This window comes from Otolemur garnettii, unplaced genomic scaffold (genome assembly GCF_000181295.1).
Source record: "Otolemur garnettii isolate 467f Iridium unplaced genomic scaffold, OtoGar3 scaffold00005, whole genome shotgun sequence".
Lineage (NCBI taxonomy): Eukaryota > Metazoa > Chordata > Mammalia > Primates > Galagidae > Otolemur > Otolemur garnettii.
The window spans coordinates 23,575,334-23,597,655 of NW_003852400.1; the positions used below are offsets into that span (position 1 = coordinate 23,575,334).

A 22,322-nucleotide genomic window follows, 5' to 3' on the forward strand; every position below is an offset into this window, starting at 1 on the left:
GTATGTGACCTTGAACAAATTACCTAATCTATCAAGTTGTTCTTTCCTCAGGTGTACCTTGGAGCATAAAAAGCAATAGTTCCTGCCCCATGGGTTGTAAGGATTAAATGATGTAAAGGAAATACAGCTTTTTTTCCCCTTGGGACAGAGTCTCACTTTGTCACTCTGGTGGCATCACAGCTCACAGCAACCTCAAACTCTGGGGCTTAAGCGATTCTCTTGCTTCAGCCTTCCACACACTATATTGAAATATTGATGTGGGTGCGATCTGTGTGTGTGAGAGAGATACTAATGTAAGTAGAAAGGGCTTTGTTAATTCTTCAAGGTTATGTAAAATCTTAACACTCTTGCCTTAGTCCCTCCTTCCTGGGATTAAGAAATACAGCTCTAAGCCTGGGCCCTAGCAAAGCAAATGCTTGATAAATATTAGCTCTAATGAGCTTGTGGTAACACACATACAATTCTCTCCCTGGACTCCACCTCTACTTGTCTCTAGGAAGTTCTAAGCACCATCTTTGGATGCTCTGATCCTTCCATCTTCAATAACGTTTCCTCTTATGACAGAAAGACACATTGAGCTAGATAGGAGAGAGTGTCTACAGGCACTGTTCTCTCCATAAAATTAAAACAAACAATAAACTCTCAATCTCTTCTCCCCCCACCCTCAAACACTATCCTTCAAACTCTACTTTTTCTTCTAATTGCTACACTCTTTCTCTTTCCTTTCCTTTTACAGTAAAACCTTTAGTTTGAAAGGTTTGAGATCTGTTTACTCTTCCTCATAGAGGTTTCTGTTTCCACTATTCTACTTAAATTGACTTCTTACAGATAACCACTGACCTTCATCTTCAAGTTCAAAGACCCTTCCTTGCCCTTTGCTGCCTTTGGTTTCTGCAGCACTACTCACCTGCTCCCCCCTGCCTCCTAGCCCATTCCTCCGCTAGCTTCCACAAACTGTTTACACTAGTTCTCTACTTGACAGTACTTCTGCTCCACCCTCTTGAGTTCCATCATTGGTTTCCCGCCAGCTTGGAGATCTTAGCCAACCTCATGGCTTCAGTATACTCCAGACCCTCTGTGTGCATTTGCAGCACTCGTCCCTCTGACCATCCTTGTCTTAGATTCAGTATGGTGGGGTAAGGAACACACTGGACAGGGAGTCAGGAAACTTGGTCTCAGCCTCAGCCCTGTGCCTACCTACTCAGTTCGCTTAGCTAGATCTCAAAAAATCTGTAGGCCTCTATTCTCCAATTATGATGGTAACGATGACTAGAAGGTCTATTAAAGCTTTCTTGCAGCCTTCTCAAAAATTCCAAATTCTAAAGTTAATTATCACCATCCATTACAGGTGCTCAAGTCTGAAACTTGGGAGTCACCTTTTAATTGTCCTTTCATGACTTCCTGGAACTTTGTGAGATTAACGCTCAAATATCTTTCAAATTTATCCCCCTCATTGTCCCTAATGCTGCTGCCCTGGTCTAGGTCAGTATCCCCCCACCCCACATCCTCCTACAGTCCTCTCTGCCTTCAGTCTGGCTCTCCCACATGGCACTCCACAAATACAAACCACATCAGGCCCAATGTCTTCACTGATGACTCATTGTTCAAGGCCATCTCGCCTTCAGAATTGGGAAGAGCATCCCCAAACCACATCATGAATTCTTTGCCAGTGACTGGCAGGATGAAAGGATGAGAGGAAAATAAAGAGTCAAAGACACCAGAAGAAAGTTTTAAAAAGCTGGGCTGGGGGACTGACTTTCCATCTCCAAACATGCAGACTGGTGGAAACCTCTAACTCTGAGCTAGTTCCATACCATCACTGTTTTAATCATCAATCTAATGGGGAAGGCTAAACCCTTATGTCATGGTTCTTGCTGGGCTTGCATTTTCTGACCACACTATTTCTTTAACTACCTTAATTAGACTGATTTACCTCTTATTTTTATTACTCTAAGATATTTATGATCTTACCCCCGTTAGAGCATGGGACAGTGAACACAGTCCAAGCGCAGGATGTCAAAGCAGACCCCAGTCAGACCACGCACACGAATCTCAAGAGTGGCGATCAAGCCCTGGGAAAACCTATGGGCAGGTGAGCTGGCATTGCTGCCAATACTGAGAAAACAGAAGAAAGGAGGCATTTTCCTCCTTATAGCTCAGAGAAACCTTTTCTCTCTTAACCAGGTTTGGGTGCCGACCCTGTCTCCAGTGTGTTCTGCACTCCTTTGCTATTTTCCTAACTCCCCAAATGCACTCACTCCCCTTGAGAGGCAGCCTTGGGTTAGCCTTGTCTCTCAGTGCTCAGTGACCTCTGAGCTCAGTCCCCCTGGGGGTGGGGGGTGGGGGGTGGAGCTCTGGCGAGACAGTTTGAAAACACGGGGCTTCAGGCTGGAGCACTTTGCAACAGAATTTGAGACTCCCAGTTTTGCTATTGTGGTCTGAATGTGTATGTGGTTTTCTCCATCCACCTCTCCTCTTTTCCCTTTTGTCCATTATCTGCAATCATTTTCTTAATTCAATTCCTAACTTACTTATAATAAACAATTGAAAATTGGTTTTAACCTTATTAAATCATTATTTCTAGCAACGCAAGCACATCAAGATCTGACTCTTCCCTGAAGTACCCACACTGGCCTTCTTGCTATGGGCCAGTTCTCCCTCTCTCACAGCCCTGTACACACCTCTTCACAGCTCTTCTCTACTGCACAGATATTGTATCCTAAGGGTCTAATTACTTAGCCAGTTGCCTCCACAAGATGGTAAAAAGTCCTTATGTAACCCTGCCTTATGTTAAATTGATAAACTGAGGAAATTTGGTGAAATCTATTAACTAAAAAAAAAATACACATACCATTTGACTAACAACTTCATTGCCAGGAATTCATCCACTGCATACATTCACAAAATTATGTCAAAATATACACAGGGATGCTCACCATGGTGTTGCTTATAATATCCCTAACCTGGAAACAACAGAAATGCTCATTGACAGGAAATGGTTTAAAAAAAAAACTTGAAAATTTTTATACAACTATTAAATAAACTGAGGAAAGTACTCTAAGATGTATGTTTAGAAAGATTCTACTTGAGTTAACACACACACTACATTGAAATACTGATATGGATACAATCTGTGTGTGGGAGAGAGCTACTAACGTAAGTAGAATGGACCTGGTTAATTCTTCGAGGTTATGTAAAACCCAAGAGAATGGACCAGTAAGAGGCAGAGATAGAATTTTACTTTCCTTCATATGCCTTTCTAAATTATTTGGTTTTTTAGAAATATAAATTTGTACTTTATTTTAAAAATAAAAAACAAACAAACAAACAAAATACCTTTGAGATAATTAGCAGAATAAACAAGAATGTGCTGATGTATCATTACTTGCCTTCTGAATTTACGGACAATAGCTCCAATGATTCATTTACACACACACGTTTATGAACACACAAACATAAGATGTCTATGTACAGATGAAAAATATATTTGAATACTCTGTCAAATACAGTGGTATAAAATAAATGCCTTTGATTAGAACACAAGAGAGTCCTCATTTCTACGTGACCTCCCAAGTTAGAGCCTTTCTGATATCACGTTTGACTTGTGATAACAGAATTTAAAACTGTTTTAAACAATGCTTGAGGGGTCCTTGCTGTCATCGTTTCACTGACCATGTTTGTCCTGGGAAAGAGGCATGGCCTGTTTCACTGCTTGCTAATGAAACATCTTTTGGCCTGTGTTGGCTGTGCTGCCATTAATGTTAAACGGCAAACTTCACTCTATTCCTAAAGTCTAATTCTTCCCCTCGTTAAAGCTTTGATGGCTCCTGTGGAAAAGAAAGCAGACGTATGCAACTTTCTTTTCTATGTCAAAATTTATTTGATTTATTTTATTCTTCAGGGGCATCAGGGGCTTATGCAATAAAACAAAAGCAATCTAGGGAAAGGGAAATACATCCTCACGTGCTGTTATGTAGTGTATGTTGTAGATTCTTTTTCCCTTAACTGCATTATATTCAAATATAACTTCAAAGGCAATTCATTATTCTGCCTTTACTGAAATAAATCACCCATCCCTTGTGTTATAACTAAATCTCTAAATGTTACCAAGTTGGGGGGGGGGCTTTGTTTACATTGTTCACTATATCTGCTCTAAACTAGTTCTAACGTTAGGAATGTGAAATGTTTACTGCCCCCCCCCTTACTTTTTCACTTGCAAATATATTTGTGAAGCAAGCATTCTAATTGCCATTTACTGGGAAGTCAGAATAGTTTGGTATTTTGCAAGTCAATTCCGGAGAAAAAGAAAGCCTGGTTAAGTCCAATTTAGGCAAGGGGAAGCTCAGCAGGCCTAAACTCACAGATAGAGCCAACCACCCACCCCTCCGGGTCCTGCATTATAATGTTAACAGCAGCAAACAACAGGGCCCAGGCAGGGAAAAGGAAGATTACCTGTCCCTCTAAAACTAGGACAGTGGCTCTCTATTTAAAGACCCACCTAGAGGGACACATATTAGGTTTAAAAGTACCTTATTAGGTCACTCCTGGTCACCTGCACTTTTCTCCCCATCCCAGACTGGAAATAGGGAGAAAAGCTCTATTGGTGGACCAGACTTAAGGTGCATCTTATAAGGGTACATGTGAAATTTACTACATATAGAATATAAATGTCTTAACACAATAACTGAGAAAATGCTGTGAGGCTATGTTAACCAGTTTGATGAAAACATTTCAAATTGTATATAAAACCAGCACATTGTACCCCATGACTGCATTAATGTACACAGCTATGATTTAATAAGAAAGAAAGAAAGAAAGAAAGAAAGAAAGAAAGAAAGGAAGAAAGAAAGAAAGAAAGAAAGAAAGAAAGAAATGCTACCCTGAAACAAGAACACATCAAACTACACAGCTAAAGCAGTGATGGTGCCTGGAAGGATGGATCCATCTTATCCTGCTAAGTTGATTTCTGGTCAAGGAAGGATGTGGTGTGGTGAGGTGGGGTGGGCCTGGAGAAGGGAGGTTCACAAGAAACAAAGCCTGAGGCTGAAAGGTGAGACAATATTATAAGAGAAGCCTGAGTTACAGGGAGAGAAGGTGAATGGAGTGCAGCTGATACTGATGGCCAGCAGGAGGGCAGAGATTGTCAGGTCACAGTCTCTCGCAATGAAATCCAGTTTTCAGAAGCTCAAAGAGTTGCTGCCTTTACTTGGTAATTAGCCATCCAACAAAAAGGGCTTGGAAGGCATCACTGAGCCCCATGGAATGCCTCTGAACTAGATTAAACCACTACACTAGTAATTAAATTAACTTTATATGGGAGCGCTTTCTTGCTCAAACTTGAGCAATCCTGCTCATTTCAGGAAAGCAATTTTAGCACAAAAGTAGAAACAAGAAACTTCTGAGCCTCAATTTCAGCTCAGATACCATGGTTGGCAGCCTCTATTCATCTAACTGCAAAATCAGGATACCATCTACTTCCAGGGAGTGTTAAAGGGGATTAAGATTATGAAATAATGCGAAGATGAAAAGCAGTAAGTCTCAATCTTGTATCATTTGCAGGTAGTTTAACAGTCTGTTTCTGTATCAGCAAACAAGTTTTTACCATCTCATCCAGCTAGACACGTCGGTAACAGCCATTGCCATAGTACCTAAGTGCTTCTACCAGACGACCTGTTGAAAGACTGCTTGGCATCCTGTCAAAATGACACGTTGCTACATTGTATTATAGATGCCAGAGCCTAAAAATTTAGAAAAGACGACGGCTTTTCTTTAAACTGATCAATGCTATGCCTCATGACAATACTGTTTATTCTTTTATAGCTGTGTAATAAAGTGGTAGGCAAAACAGCTACAGACATTGTGTTCCACTGCACAATCACAGATTGAGTGCTTTAAGAGTTACTTAAAAAAGTCAGCATGTTTATTCCTTCACACCCAATGCCCCCAAACTACATATAAGGCAAGTTTTCTCCACAAAATTAATCCCAGGAAAGAGGGCTTTACACTATACTTGATTCGGACAAAGTCTCAGATCATGGGGTACTCTTCCAATCACTTGACCTTGAAAAGCACAGAGTACCATTCTGGGGAATGCAGATTCACCTGGAACAACATCAGTTATTACTAATTGTGGATATTTACCAACCTTACCTGCAGAAACCAGGTTAAAAAGAAAAGAGTAAAAGAGTATTCGTAGAGGGTGAGACCTCACAAATGCTATGTTGAACGTCAAAACAAGGCACTTAAACTTCACTCTAAAAAGCAATAGGGTAAGTTGCTATATTATGGGGACCAGTTATATCCATTCACGATGAATTGGGAAAAGGAAAAAAGAAATCAACTGTCTTAACGTCACGTGTCTGTGGGATAAAATTCCCAGGAACAATAGTGTACATACAGATCAGAAGTGTTTCCACTTGCAAAATGGGAATAAAAATGAAGACAATGTACTCTGCCGAAGCACATGAACAATCCAAAAAGGAGATTAAGTGGTCACCATGAGGCTGATTGACAATGCATATAATTAATTTGAATGAAATATTTTTTGATGTGTATATAGAAAGAAAACATTAATTTTATATACTGTGACTGTATATACCTCTGTGCAAATAAAAGGGACAATTTAAATAGACATTGGACTTTTCTCCCTATATCACGAAATGTTTACTTACTCAAGGTGGTATAAAAAGTTTCAAAAATATCTTCTCATTGAAAAACATTGAGCATCTCATGTTTGATGTGGCCTTATGGCTGGGTTAGTGTATTCCATTATGCTTTGGTAGAAGAGTATGAATTACAAATTTCAAGAATCCTCTAAAAGTTAGGTTTTGAAATCATTCTGAAAAACTATTTTCTAAATGAAAAATAGTTAGGATTTATAATAATTAAAACAAGGGGCTCGGCGCCTATAGCTCAACCGGCGAAGGCGCCAGCCACGTACACCTAAGGTGGCGGGTTCGAATCCCCAGCCCGGACCCGCCAAACAACAATGACGGCTGCAACCAAAAAATAGCCGGGCATTGTGGCAGGCGCCTGTAGTCCCAGCTACTTGGGAGGCTGAGGCAGGAGACTCGCTTGAGCCCAGGAGTTGGAGGTTGCTGTGAGCTGTAATGCCACGGCACTCTACCCAGGGGGACAGCTTGAGGCTCTGTCTCAAAAAAAAATAAAAAATAAAAAATAAATAATTAAAACAAGGCATACATTTATATATAAAACATGGTTAGGACCAGATTATAGGACCAGAAAATAAATTCCTGACCTAATGTGGCCTTCTCCGTCCATATATTGAACTCAGCGTGTCTCCTGACAGATGGCACTCTGTGACCCTCACATCTGTCCTTCATGGAAGTTAGTGCTAAGAAGTAGGTTTCTGCACGAATAACAAATCTGAAGCACAGTGCTGCTGCCAACAGCTGTGCTGAACAGCTCCGGAGAGGGCCGTTCACATCATAGTCATTCTGGGTTTGTGTAGTTATAAAGTCAGTTTTTAATAAATTATTATGAAAAAAGGTATATAACAGTTGTATACATTTTTAGGCTGCATGTGATGTTTTGGTACAGGCATATGGTATGAATTAATCAAATCAGGCTACTTGGGGCATCCATCACCTTAGGCATTCATCATTTCTTTGTGTTAGGAACATTCTAATTCCACTTTTTCAGTTTTTTTAAAAGTATCCCCTATCTTGTGGATTATAGTCATTTTGTTGTGCTACCAAATATTCTTCATTCTAAGCAACTAACTATAATTTTGTACCCATTACCATCCCCACTTTATCCCTCCATCCAAGCTACCCTTCCTGGCCTCTGGTAACCGTCATTCTTCGCTCTGTCTCCAGGAGATCAACTGTTTTCAATATTTCGGCCCCAGGTAAGAGTGAGAACATGTGAGATTTGTCTTTCCGTGCTTGGTTTATTTCACTTAACATAATGTCCTCCAGTTCCACTGATGTTGCAAATGGCAGGATTTCATTCTTTGTTGTGTCTATATAATATTCTATTGTATATAAGTACCACATTTTTTTAATCCATTCATCCACTGATAACCACTTTGATTGATTCCAAATTTTGGCTATGGTGAATAGCCAAATAGCCTTTGGGAGTGCAGATATCTTTTTTACACCACATACTGAATTCCCCTCTTTTGAGTATATACTATATACCTAGCAGTGGGATTGCTGGGTCAAGCAGTTCTATTTTTAGCTTTGTGTGTTCTCCATATAGTCACCCTAAAAGATGAGGTTTTTTGACAGACAGTAGAAAGGGGGCACCTCCTTCTACTTGGTATAAAGATGCCCTATAAGCTCTAGCAGAAAGTCTTTCTCCAGATGTGGAAATAGAAAAAAATTATTTCATACTGACCAATAGTTCCTACTTTAGGTGAAGAGAAAATAATCAAATAAATGACTAAAAGAAAAGTTACATTGCATCATGCACATTAGGTGAGGCCCCCCCAAATACCCTCTCTCCTCTCATATCCCCCCACCCCTCCCCTCTCTCTCCTCTTCCCTTCTACTTTCTGGACTATAGTTATGTTTTGCTATTCATATGAGTGTGTAGGTGATTATATACTGATTTCATAGTAGTACTGAGTACAATGAATGCTTTTTTCCCCATTCTTGAGATACTTTACTAATTGTGATGGATATGTTACTTAGTTCAATGTAAACATTTCACATTATATATCGAAGCAGTACCCTGAACCCCACAAATGCATCAATGTACAAAGTTATGATTTAATAAAAAATAAATTTAAAAAAATAAAAAAAAGTTACCTTGTAGATCCCAAAGAATCCCAGGTCCCGCACAACAGACAGTGCACTGACTCGGGGACCAGTAGTGATTTCTCCAGCCACTTGCAAGCGGATCTTGACGATTTCTAAAGGATTTGTAAAAATCACCTGGGAGCCTCCTGCCTAAAGAGAAAAAAGAAAAGCTTTAGGATCAAAGCAGAGAAATGGTAAGTGGGCCAGGAAGGGAGGAACAATTATTCTCAAGGAGGCTCAGGATATTTTCTATCTTCCAGAGACTATAGCAGGCATCCTCAAACTACGGCCCGCGGGCCACATGCAGCCTGCCTAGGACATTTATCTGGCCCACTGGGTGTTTTTGCCGTCACTGCCTGTCCTGCTTAGCATCCAACTCGTCCTGGGGCCCGCAGTCCGGCCCTCCAATGGTCTGAGGGACAGTGAACTGGCCCCCTGTTTAAAAAGTTTGAGGAACCCTGGACTATAGTTTCAGTCCTCGGCCCATCAATGTAAAGGGTGAGGGATTAAGAGTATGAATCAAAACACAGTTACTGCCTAGGAAACCCTGGGGAGAGGCCTTACCTCCTTAACAGTGGGGTTGACAGAGGGCGAAGACTAAGCAGAGATTTCTGTTGGCTCCCCAGAGTTGTTACACTACAATGACAGGTATTCCTCAAAGTGCAAAGAATTGCCACATAGGACTTGAAGCCAAAATGAAAAGCAGCTAGTGTGCAAGTGAAGAGACAAAGATCTGCCTCCCATAACAAGAAGGTGGGGTGAGGAGGACAAAGGTTCCAGAATGATGGATTCCGGCAATGATTCAAAAATTGCTGGAGAACATGTAAACTCAGACAAAAGCATTTTTTTCTTCGCTTAAAAACTCAGATTGATCATCAAATATCATTTTGTGAAGTTACATATTCTTATCATTTTATGTATACAGGATGCCCATAAAGTTTGCTTGTAACTTCCTATGTTAAACTATTTTAAATTGCACATGAACTTGATGTGTACTCTGTATATTACCTGTGCATAGAACTGCTCTTTTCATATAAGAAAAAAGATATGTCAAAGTAGCAAAAATACACATTACATCAATCATGGCCCAGACTTTGCTGTGTATTATTTCATTCCAGCAATGGCTGGGTGCCACATCTCTGAGATCATCAGTGAAATCTTTAAAGTGTATTATAAGGGAAATTTTAAGCTAGTTATTTCAAAGCTAAGCCTATTTTATAGGCAATTACATTTTTTCCTGCTGTACCTCAACTTGTTATTCCCTGTCACAAATGGACTAAACTTTTTATATCATCTGAACTGTATTATATTAATTAGAGGTACTACAGGATGGTCTTTGAAGTATTATTTATAATAGCTAAAAATATAAATATCCAAAGGCTAGGGATGGGAGTAAATGAATTTGTGTATGTCCATGCATTGAGATACTATGCAGCCAATAAAAGGACTATGAAAAATGTACAATATATGCTGTTAAGTAAAAACTCAAGTATGTTTAAAATGCTTGTATATCCCCCACTATTCCCTGTCATTCCCTGCCACCATGGAGCAAAAGCATGTAACAGTGGTGCTTTTGAGGGGACAGCATTATAAAGAATTCACTTCTTTCATTTCTTCGCTACATGTTTAATATTTACCTATACATATCTGTGTTACTTCTATAAAAAAATAAATACTTAGGGGCGGCACCTGTGGCTCAAAGGAGTAGGGTGCCGGCCCCATATACCGGAGGTGGTGGGTTCAAACGCAGCCTTGGCCAAAAAATGCAAAAAAAAAAAAATACTTGGGCCAGATGTCTTGGCTCATGCCTGTAATCCTAGCACTCTGGGAGGCCAACACAGAGGTACTGCTTGAGCTCAGAAGTTTAAGACCAGCCTGAGCAAAAGTGAGACCCCCATCTCTACTAAAAATAAAAAAATTAGCTGGGGGTGGTAGCTCATACCTGTAGTGCCAGCTACTGGGGAGGCTGAGGCAGGAGGATTGCTTAAACCCAAGGATTTGATGGCACTCTACCCAGAGTGACAGAGTGAGACTGTCTCAAAAAAAAAAAAAAATACACACTTGTACACAATTTATCTAATACACATAACAACGTTCCCAAAATGAATCAAAGAAAAATGTTCATTTCCTAACTCTTTAAATCAGATTGTTTTTCTAAGAAAGGGCCTTGCAGGGTAGGAAGGCTGGTGTGTCTTTCTGCTTCCTGCTCTACCGCTTGGAACAGCTATGCCTTGTGCGTCCACTGCCGTGACCTGCAATGTGCAGGAAGAATCACCTCTCGTGTGCTGTGAGTTTACAGCTGCATGCCCCATGTGACATAGAGGGACCTGTTTACCGCTGACAGAATGATGAGGTGAATCGGCTCTAGCCTAGTAACCTAGTTCAGATTCTCCATGAACTAGATCAGAGCTATCTTCATAGGAAAACGACATAAAGAGATTTTCAAAAATAATACAAGTTAAAGACATAAACACTGTTTTATGAGGGGCAGAATTGCTGAAAAAGATGCACCAGATTGGAATTAGGCTGAGGGCTGATTTTTCAAAGCTCAGAAAGGGGTAAGACCAGCTCCACCCGGGGTAAAATGGGAAGGAATTAGAGAACACCAATCCTCTTGAAGAACAGGTAGCCGCTCAGCTCACCGAAGTGCTGCCGGCAGCAGCGAGGTGGCCACAGAACATCCCGTGTGAGACGGGACTGCACTGCTCCTGTTTGCCAAACCCTCCCGCTGACTGTGCAGATCAAAGAGACGGAGGATGTGCAGCGGCAGGCACGGGGCTCCAGACAGAGCTGTTGCCCCAGACGTGTTGGCTTCTTCCTTCTCATTACTGTCACTGTCATAATGAAAGGCAGTGAATGACCTCTGGACCCCGCTCCAGAGAGACAAATGAGTAAGAATTTCTGCATCTGCCCTTGTTAAAAATTCTCCTGCAAGATTATTGTGTGCAGTGAGGGTGAGAATCCCTGTCAATTCTAAGAGTCAGTTTAATAGGCTTCCTTAAACCTGTAATGTTTAATCCCAGTCCTCTGTATTATTTCAGAGAGTAACATTTTTTTGAGACAGGGTCCTGTTCTGTCACCTGGGCTAGACTGCAGTACTGTCATCATAGCTCACTGTACGCTCACACTGGGCTCACTATGCCCAGCTAATTTTTCTATTTTTAGTAGAGACTGGGTATTACTCTTGCTCTCAAACTCCTAAGCTCCAAAGACTCTCCTGCCTCTCTCTGTCTCCCAGACTGCTAGCATTACAGGCCTGAGCCACCGTGCTCAGCCCAGAAAGTAACTCTTACATGTTTTGTATCTGATTTCACAATACAATTTTTCTACATATCCAAGTGGTGCCATTATTAACGGGTACAATTCTTAGAATTTTTGCTTTGTTATCTCATAGCTTTACTAATACCTGTAAAAGTTGTTCTCATTACATACAATAAGAACTTGTCCTTAATTCTTGACTCCAAGCTAATCTACAGATACTAATTCTTTTAAAATAGCAAAGTGGATTCTCATCACTAAGGATGATGTAAGAATCAAACCCAGTTCAGAACTGAAGGGAACAGATGCATTGGAAAGAGAGTGCAGTGGTACAACGAAACCAAGGAAAAACTGACTGCCGAGAAAGATTCACTGGTTGGAGTCTGAGTTCTGGTGGACTCAGAAAGAATTTACAGGCTCAAAGTGGCACATTATAAAGGTGATGAAGATAAAACGGGCCCTTTGGAGTCAAGCTGGAAGGAAATAAGAGACTCCAAGGCACCAAGAGACGATGCTTATCATCTGATGGCAGTGTCTGGGCATCACCACGACCTGAGCCCTGCGCGGCACTCTGCCTACTGTGCTTCCCCCTCCTGCTCTGTTATCCAGTCACAGTACCTTGCCCCTGTTTTCCTTTGCAGAGATCAAAGATAGCGGAATCCACAGACAATGGACAGGAACACCTATTGTGCCCCATCATGCCTTGTGTCCCTCATCACCTGAGAGCGCTGGCTGTGTGAAGAGACTGGTTTTCTTGTGTGTGCAATTTTGTTGCAAACCATTTCCATGTGACTCTTTGGAGTCTGTGGCAAGTAGGACACAGGAAGATTTCCCAAACTGAACTGGCTCAGGGTGGCAGATTCTATTTCTGGTGAGAACACTAACATCTCTACGTTTCCTGGGATAGTCTTTGTTCTGAAATCCTAGTTACGATCCAGTATTTGGACTCATCTAAAAAAGAAATGCACACAACTATCACAGACTCACTGCTGCTACTTCATCTTTCATTTACATATTTATTTGCCAAATATTTACAGGCAACCACATTCTGAGGTTGGCTTAGGCACTACAAGGATACAGATGAGTCAGGAAGTCTTCCTGTTCTCCAGGAGCTTGAAGTAAGGGTAAGGGTAAAAATATTCATCAAGTATCCAATATGGGCTCTTAGGGACTGTTTCGCACGTATTCTGAGTCCACTCAGGAGATGCTCTTTCTAGGTTTTACATACAAAGTTTAAAGCAACTTTTATGGGGTGAACTATATTCCCAAGTACCCCCAAGTATGTGACTACATTTGAAGATAGAGCCTTTGAAAGGGGATTTAAGGTAAGATTAGATTTTAGGGAGGGCATTAAGCCAATCTAACTAGCATTCTTAAAAGAAGAGAAAATTACGACACAGACATGTTAGGACACAGGAAGGAAACCATCTGAGGACACAAGGAAAAGGTGGCCAACTGCAAGCCAAGCAAAGAGACCTCAGAGAAACCAGGCCTGGCAACACCTTCAGCTTGGACTTGTGGCTTCCTAAAATATGGGGAAAAAAAACCCCCAAAACTTCTGTTGATTAAGCCACCAGTCTGTAGTGTTTTAGTGGCCCTAGAATACAAATATAGCAATTTATCCAGGGCTACACAGCCAGAAAGCAGACAAAAAATTTTTCCATGGAGTTCAATAACGGTATGCCTCACAATGACAAAAAATGGCACATAAGAAAAAATAATAACACATGATAAGAGCTAAGGTCAAGTCAGGTCAAGGCAGTTCAAAGGAGGGCAAGATTCTTCCTGGCTGGGACGTCCTGGGAAGCGGTGAGACACGTAAGATGAGGACTAGGGCCGGGAGTGTGATTAGGATCTCAGTGGTCCAGTCAGAGAACGACATACAGGTGCAGTGACAAGGGCAGGCCGCCTTACATGAGTGATAAACCCGGCACGACTCTGTCAAGTGGAATTTTAATAGGGATGGTAATTACAATGAGATTGATAATATCTACCAGTGTTTATTGAGTGCTTACTATGTACCAGAGATTATACCAAGAGTTTTATAAAAATTTTTTTTTGGTTCTTCATAACATCATAAGCTAAGTAATAACATTATCTTTATATGTGAACAGACTGAGGCCAAAGAAAGTAAAGGTGTTTATTTAACTGGCGTGGAGTCACACAGCCAGGAAGGTGGAGCTTGGATTTAAAGCTAGACTTGCTGGACACCAGCGCCTAAGCACCTGCTCACACTTCCCATCATGGCAGCATGAAGGAACCTGCTTCCCTTTTCAGTGGCAGAGGAAGGGCATGAAAGAAGGGGGTTGAAACAAGACTGCTGGGGCCAAATCCTAGAAGGTTTAGGAGACTCCTGAAAAATGGGGCTGAATTCTGGAGGTGGTGTGTGCCAGCGCATAGCAGAGAGAGCTTCTAAGTGTAGAGCTATTATCTGTGTCTTAGGAAGACACCAGGCAGCAGAGAGGAGGGAGAACTTTCAGGTAAGGATAACAAGTAGGGTGTTAGCAGACCAGGTGAGAGATTAAAGGCCAGAATTAGAATGACACAGTACTGAGGTGGGGGTGGGGGAAAAAACCAGTAGGATTTGACATAAAATGGAGGGGAGGAGTGGGTAAGCGCACAGAAAGGCCCTTAGTTTTTGCACATGTGTAAGAGGAAGACAGGGTGATGAAGAGGAATGACATATGGAGAAGGCAGTGCCAGGGCGAGCTAGGAGTTAAGGAGAGAAACACAGATGAGGGCATCCGTCCACACGTACCACTGAAGGCAGGAGCCTTATGAACTGGGAAGAGGAGGAAGAAAAACCAAGAGTGATGAGAAACCTCTATTGTACACCAGTGGTACAGCAATCCAGGCTCGAAAGTCAAGAAAGGGGCTCCCAGCAGGGAGCAGGTGACACGGTCAACAATGTCTACTGACACAGTAGACAAGTCCAGCTCATGTGACAAGGGATTGGAAAGAGGGTGCTGGGGAATTATGGAACTGGCCCTGCACTAAACAAAATTTCAGGGACCCCCTATATAATCCTCTCCCTTAATTATGTGGCCTTTTGAGGAGTTTCCCAGAAATGGTGAATTTTCACAAGATAAAGGAGTTGAGATTCTGAAGGCCCCTGGGCCAACTTCCTGAGCCCAAGATTCACTATCCCCCCACAAGCTGCCCCCAAGGCACAAAGCCCCTTGTTGGTTACACCACAACTTGCCCCAAGGCTCATGGCCCTCCCTTTAAAAAACCCCAGGGATGGACTAGAGGAGGTCCTTCACATTAAAAATTCCCTTCTTCCTTGGCAATCCTCTTGGTCTCAATCACTGCATCTTTGTGTGATGAGTAACGGAACCTAGATCAAAGCCCCTTTGAGGCTTTGACCACAGTTAGACCTTGTGTGGTGTACATTTTCAGAGGTAGGGAAAATAAGAAAATGATAGTAGTTTATGACAGCAAGCCAGACATATTGAACATTTATTTAGGGCAAGAGAGATCTTTAAGGAGAAGAGATCTAGGGGGAAGAGAGAGTGAAGGAATACAACAGAGCTAAGTATAACTAAGCCATGTCTCAGCACAACAGCACCAAGTCTGAGCAGAGGAGGAGATCGTGGAGGGCAGAGTGTGCGAAGCCTCTGGATTGGCTTTAGCGACACGTGCTGTTGTGATAAATTTGTTACTAAGCAAAGTTGACAAATGGTGGTTGTCTTCACTATTTATGCTTTGAAAGAAAACAATTAAATGCAACAGGATTTGGGACAAAGAGATATGACTAAATTGTGATGCATAAACCTAAATGATAAGAAAAGACTCCCCTAGGATCAGCAGAATAATAATAATCTGGCTCTCTCTATGAAGTCAGGGTGAAGTTAGTTTGATCAACAGCACATATGAAAAGATGAAGTAGCTGATCACTCTAAAGGTGAGTCCGCAGGCGGGGCTCATACATTCTGGTCCTCAACTCAAAACAGACAGACATGGCAGCAGGGCTGCACAGCCATGCATGGCCCCAGGGGACCAGAGCCACAGGCAGTATCACAGTCAGACTGGGTTCTCTCTTAAGAACTTACTGTGTGCACACACCTCTGAAGATGAGGAATGATTCTGTTCAGTGCCATGTGGATTGTTTTACCCAGGCTATTACCAGGAATCCAAAAACATCATGATCAAAATGAAGAAAAATATAGATGCCTTTAAGGGACATAAAAGATTTGAATATTTGAGAAATAAATAATGTTGCTAGACAAGGAGATACAATGTTATAAAAACATCAATATGCCTACAAATTAATTAAAAATGCAAACATTGTAAAAATGTCAGTTTTCCTATAACAGTCAAATATTTCAAAAGTATCAATTTTTACCATAATTTAAAATCCAAAGCAATCCCCCTTAAAGAAAATCCCAACTGGGTTTCCTGAAGATATTTGAAGGCAGTCAAGAATACTGTGAAGAGTCAGAAGGAAAATCTTGTGTCAGCACACCTTCTCAAACGTTTAGAAAGTGTCTCAGATTTTTAAAGTTCAACACAAGATTAGATAAGAGATCCACATCCACAGGGTCGCTGAGTACCTCAAAGGTATACAGGAAATGCTGTCAGTAGAATGGATGCCCTTCTATCTGCAGCTGGGAGGCCCTCTTTGCCCAACTCACGACCTGGGGAGTCACTAATGAGTCACTGTGGTTGCTGGTCTTTTCCTTTCAAAGAGGATGGCTAGAGGATCAGTTTTGATGTGTTTCAGCAACAACCCCATAAACTACGGAGTCCAATTCATCAGTCTTTCTGGGACAGCCTCCAGCTTCTACCAATTCTAGCGTCCCACAGTTCTCATCTTTTCCCTCCTTATTTATAGAGTACATAGTTAACCACGAGGCCCTATCTAACTGCTCTTCTTCCTCCCAGGGGGCCTCTCCTCCTCCTTTCTTTCTTTCATTTTCCTATGCATTAGCTATTCTGGTCCTTATGATCTTTATGAGACCTGGAGGCTGTAACCCTTCTCCTAGTGTGTGGTTCTGCCCATGGTTACCCGGCACTGATTATTTCTAGTCCCTCTAACAATGTGCACTACACACAAGCCTGTCCTCCCAATCCCTTTCTAGAAGTATGTGGTTTCCCAACTACTAGGTAAGGGTAGAGATCTTGAAGCTCACTTTTTTTCTTTTTTTTGAGATAGAGTCTCACTCTGTTGCCCTGGGTAGAGTGTTGTGGCTTCAAAGCTCACAGCAACCCCAAACTCCTGGGCTCAAGCAATCCTCTTGCCTCAGCCTCCAGAATAGCTGGGACTACAGGCGCCCATGAAAATGTCCTGCTGATTTTTCTATTTTCAGTAGAGATGGGGGTCTCACTCTTGCTCCGGCTGGTCTAGAACTCCTGAGCTCAAGCAATCCACTCAGCTAGGCCTCCTTAGAGTGCTAGGATTACAGGTGTGAGTCACCGTTTTTTGTCTGGAAGCTCGCTTTTTAAGAATGAATTATCCGCCAGTGTCAACAGAAAGAATATACAGCTGTAAAGTCTTTGAGTGACTATGGCCGGCAAACCCTTTCTCTTCTTCCCTCCTTGACTCTCCTGGAGAAACCAGAGCCAGACACAGGCCCAGCACTTTTGATTTAGCAGGGGTACTGTGCTCATCTCCTCACAGATGTCACCATCTCCTTCATTCTCCACCATGCTGGCACGGGCTATGTTATTCCTGTCTTTCTGGAGATGAAATGGAAGCAAAGTATTCTGCTCAAAGCAGTGACAGAACGTGAACCTAGACGTGCCTGATTTCTAACTCAACCTCAGAAACATTACACTGATTTGTCTATTGTGAGAAAGCCTCTGCCTGAAAACATTCATTTTCAGTTTTTTCATTCTTATTTGAACAGAGTATCTGCCTGAAATTTTGGTTAATTTGATCACATGAACGAGAATTCTTATGACTTGGAGAGCCTCTAAGAGACATAAATAAATTACTCAGGCACATTAAAGTATATGGAAGGAAGATGTTTTTCTAGGTATAATAGACTTTTATCAAATACATCAAATTTTTCTTTGTGGTTTAGTCAATAAATCACAAGGAAGCCAGGCTAGTAGGCAGTAAACTGCCCGAATCATGCCAAATCTGAATCCTTAGGAAATATTTTATACTCAAAAATGTGTGACTGGTGACAATTTCAATTTTATTCAAATGGGACTGTAAAGTAAGTATACTGGGGTAGGTTTTACCTACATACAGCAGTGTGGTTTAAGACAGGATCAGTGCTTCTACCAAGACCAATGAGAGGACATATCTCCAGCTCTGGCTGCTGTGATTCCTGTCTGAAGCCCACAATCTTCATAAATTCACTTTTGTATCCAGGAGGGCTGAGAGCAAGCAGAAAGGAAAACAGGACAGTGGAGGCCACAACTGTGTCAGCATGAAGCCCACGCACCAGCTTCTCAAATGAACAGGGCTCCATCGACACAAAGCATCATTATTTCCAAATGCTCTAATTTTACACAAGATATGGTCCTCCTGGCTCAAAGTAAAATTATAGGTTTTTTCTTCTAATACACCCTCTCTGAAACGGGCTAGATAGATAGTCTGCAAAGAACCTGAAATGTGGTTCCTATCACAGCCTTTTCGGCTCTGTGCTCAGATGCTTCAATAACTTTGATTTCTTCTTTTCCTCCCAACTTTGCCAACCAAATTCCTTTTGCCACATTCTATCATGATTTACTTCATTGTTGACACTTGATTCTGCCCAGGGAACTTGATGATGAAAAGTAAGATAGTCGTTTCTTTTATAAAAACGGAATTTCAAGAAATCAAATATTTAGAAAGGGAATATAATCCAAATTTCTAAGGTACTGTCTCATTTTCTCTAAGTACGCTGAGAACAGTGACCTTCACTGAAATGGTAATATACCTTCTGTTCAACACTCGTGGACAAGTCAATTTTATAGTTATGTGTGCCTTAGAAATGGCCAGCCAAGTCTGTCCGTTCATTATCCTAACTATAGGAAATAACAGCATCCTATATACATTATCTAAAGAACTGGTTCAGAAGCTCCAGTTCATATTTCCCCATCTTTCATATTTCTTTCATCTTTAGGAACAAAACAAGCCTTTCTCCAACGCTTCTTTACTAGCTGAGATAATATCTCTGCACAGTCTTTCTTGGAACGGGGGGAGTTAAGTCAAAAGAATTTACAAGGTGAAGAAGCACGCTTTCTTATCATTTATCCCCCCAAACGATTCTAGTCAACACTCTGAAGAATACTCAGGGGATATTAACAGCCTAGCCAAAAAAAAAAAAAAAAAAAAAGCCCGTCTTCAGTTTGCTGTCCACTGAAAACCAGGAGTGTATTTTTTTTAAACATAGGGTAATTTCTGCTATATTTTACACTAAAAGCATTAAATATAACTGTAATTTAATCACCTTCCTTTAATTTGAATTCACATGGTAGATACTTACAGCTACTTAAAAAATTAAGTGGCAAAATGTATATGAAGAATATGTATCTTGATATTTTAATTATGCTCAATTGAACGTACTTAGATTTAAAGTGCTTTTCACAAATGACATGTGCTAAGAATATCTAATTGCACACTGACATTCTAAAATGTGTGCTTACATGTGTCAAAAATAGATTAACACGAAGTTATAGAATGTGACTTTTTTAAACTAAAACCCAAATATATTATTTTGATTATCTGCATATAAACAAATTTGTATGTACAAATAGAGTCTATATTAGTAGATGTCTAATGATTTACGTTACATTAAGATGAATACACAAGTGATGACAAACTCGGTATATGAGTAAATTAGAAAATAAGATTTCTTAAGAAATCTAAGCTTCGACATTTTGCATTTACTCTTAATTCAGTGTTAGATGGAGACATGAAAATAATTTGCACATACCGTAAGTATTATATATAAATATATCTAAGCTAACAGGTACAAAAGATATTCAGCAAATGGCAGTGGATGGATGAAGCTAAAATACATTGCCCAATAGCAATTAACTGGCGTTCACACCTGCTCACAAGTACTGATGACAGGCGCTCAGTAAGCACACAGAGAAGCTGGCACACATGGGGCTGGGAGGCCACTGACTCTGTCCAGCTTGGAGGGAAAGTGTGTTGGTCCCAGTGCTTCTGCAAGACATGTTATCACCACCCTCCTGTCAAGAACTTGAGTCCTCTTTGAAGGTTAAGGAGAAAACCTTGACTTAAAACCTAGTGTCTGAAGAGGGGATGAACTGTCTCTCTCAAAAATTCAAATGCTGAAGAGACAGGGTCTGTAAGTAATTAAGGGAAGTAAGAGTCATCTGGCTGGTGGTCTTCATTCAATACAACTGGTGTCCTTAGCAGAGGAGACTAGGAGACAGAGAACAGAGAGACTGAGGGGTGACTATTCCATGAGACGACGCAAAAGCAGCCCACTGCAAGTCAGGAGCGGGGCTGTTGAAGAAATCAAACCTGTTAATGTCTCGATCTTGGACTTGTAGTCCCGGGCACTGTGAGAAAATACATACATACATATATGATTTTTTTTTTTTTTTTAAAGACAGAGTCTCATTCAGTTGCCTGGGGTTAAGTGCCCCAGAGTCATCACTCATGGCAACCTCAAACTCTTGGGCTCAAGTGATCCTCTGTCTCAGCCTCCCCAGTAGTTGGGACTACAGGCACCCCTCACAATACCCGGCTATTTTTATCTACTTTTAGTAGAGATGGATCTTGCTCTTGCTCAGGCTGGTCTCAAACTCCTGAGCTCAGTCAATCTACCCGCCTCAGCCTTCCAGAGTGTTAGGATTACATTTGTGAGGCACTGCACCTGGCCAAGAGAAAATACATTTCTGTTATTTAAGTTATAACTTAAATAACGTATTTTGTTTTGGGAGCCCCAGCAAACTAATACACCAGGCTAGACTGCCTAACTAAATGCACGTCTCTAAGCATAAAGCAACATATAGGATTTTTCTCCTTTTGATTTGGCATGTACATCAAGTTCTTAAGTAAAAAATCTATAACTCGATTATTAACAACTTTGAAAAAAATAATAAAACACTCTTACCATTTAATTGTTTCTGAGACAGACACCAAACTGAAATGTCCTAGTCATAATTTCTTAACCACATGGTAAGGCAGTGAAAGGCTGTTCTGTTTACATGTTTTACAAACATTAAGTTTCATATTTTCAGCTTCATAGGGTTTTAATAGGCTTACAGAAGCCTGGCCAAGAAACCAAAGTGGAATCTATTTGACTGACATTAAAAAGCAATTAAGTTTCAGGCCTGTCAAATATGTTAACATTTGGGGTCTGCTTGTTATACATGTCTATTTTGACTACTACTACCAGAACCATTAAATGATTTACAGACTTTCAATGTCTAACGTACCTGAACTATATGAAAGCTCTGACCCAATCTTTCTTCAGATTTTCACATCATAACAAACTCCTGCCTAGACATTAGAAATCCAGAAGGATGGCCCGATGTTTGAACTGTGTCGAGTCAAAAAACTGAGTCTTTCTCAAAGAGGGGAAAGGCAGAAGAGAAAGAGACACCTAGGTGGCTGAGTGGCCATCATGAGTTGGACTGTGCTCTGGTAAGACGACATTTCCTACCCACAAACGGCAGCCCTTGGCTAGGTAGTCTATCCTTAATTGTCTCAGTCTGTTTGGGCTGCTAGAACAAAGCCTGGCTTATTAACAACAATGTACTTCTCAGACTTCTAGAGGCTGGAAGGTGGTGATCAGAGTACTTGGCTGGGATCTAGTGAGAGCTGCCTTCCTAGCTCATAGGTGCCACCTTCTCACTGAGTCCTCACATGGTGAGCGGAGAGGATGGGTGAGAGAGCTCTCTGGGGTCCCTTTTATAGGGGCATTAATCCCAGTCATAAAGACGCAATCCTCAGAACCTGAGCACCTCCCAAAGGCTCAGCCTCTTAATACCATCACACTGGGTATTGGGTTTTAATATGAAGCATGGGAGGAAATACACATTCAATCTCTAGCACCCGTTGAACCCTCAGTGCCATCAGCTATTTCTTTTAGTTTTGCCTTCAGTCCAAGTAGAAGTCATCTGGAGAAAGAGCTTCTCACGGGAGCAGGCAGGCAGCAGAACTCCACTCCAGGTCTTTGCCCGCCCGGAAGACTTTCTCCATTCCAGGTTAGCCCCCGCCGGGAAGACTTTCTCCATTCCAAGCTAGCCCCCGCCTGGAAGACTTTCTCCATTCCAGGCTAGCCCCAGCCTGGAAGACTTTCTCCATTCCAGGCTAGCCCCCGCCCGGAAGACTTTCTCCATTCCAGGCTAGCCCCCGCCCGGAAGACTTTCTCCATTCCAGGC

The 22,322-nt window shown here is 41.4% G+C and overlaps 1 protein-coding gene across 2 annotated transcripts in view; it reads right to left on the reverse strand.

Moving 5' to 3' along the window:
* Positions 1–22,322, reverse strand: part of SLC25A13 (solute carrier family 25 member 13) — a 182,941-nt gene that overhangs the window by 24,304 nt on the left and 136,315 nt on the right. For both annotated transcript variants that reach the window (XM_023518825.1, XM_003782693.3), the window contains exon 14: positions 8,775–8,915. In XM_023518825.1, the coding sequence (XP_023374593.1) occupies positions 8,775–8,915 (141 nt within the window). The remainder of the gene's footprint in view (positions 1–8,774; positions 8,916–22,322) is intronic.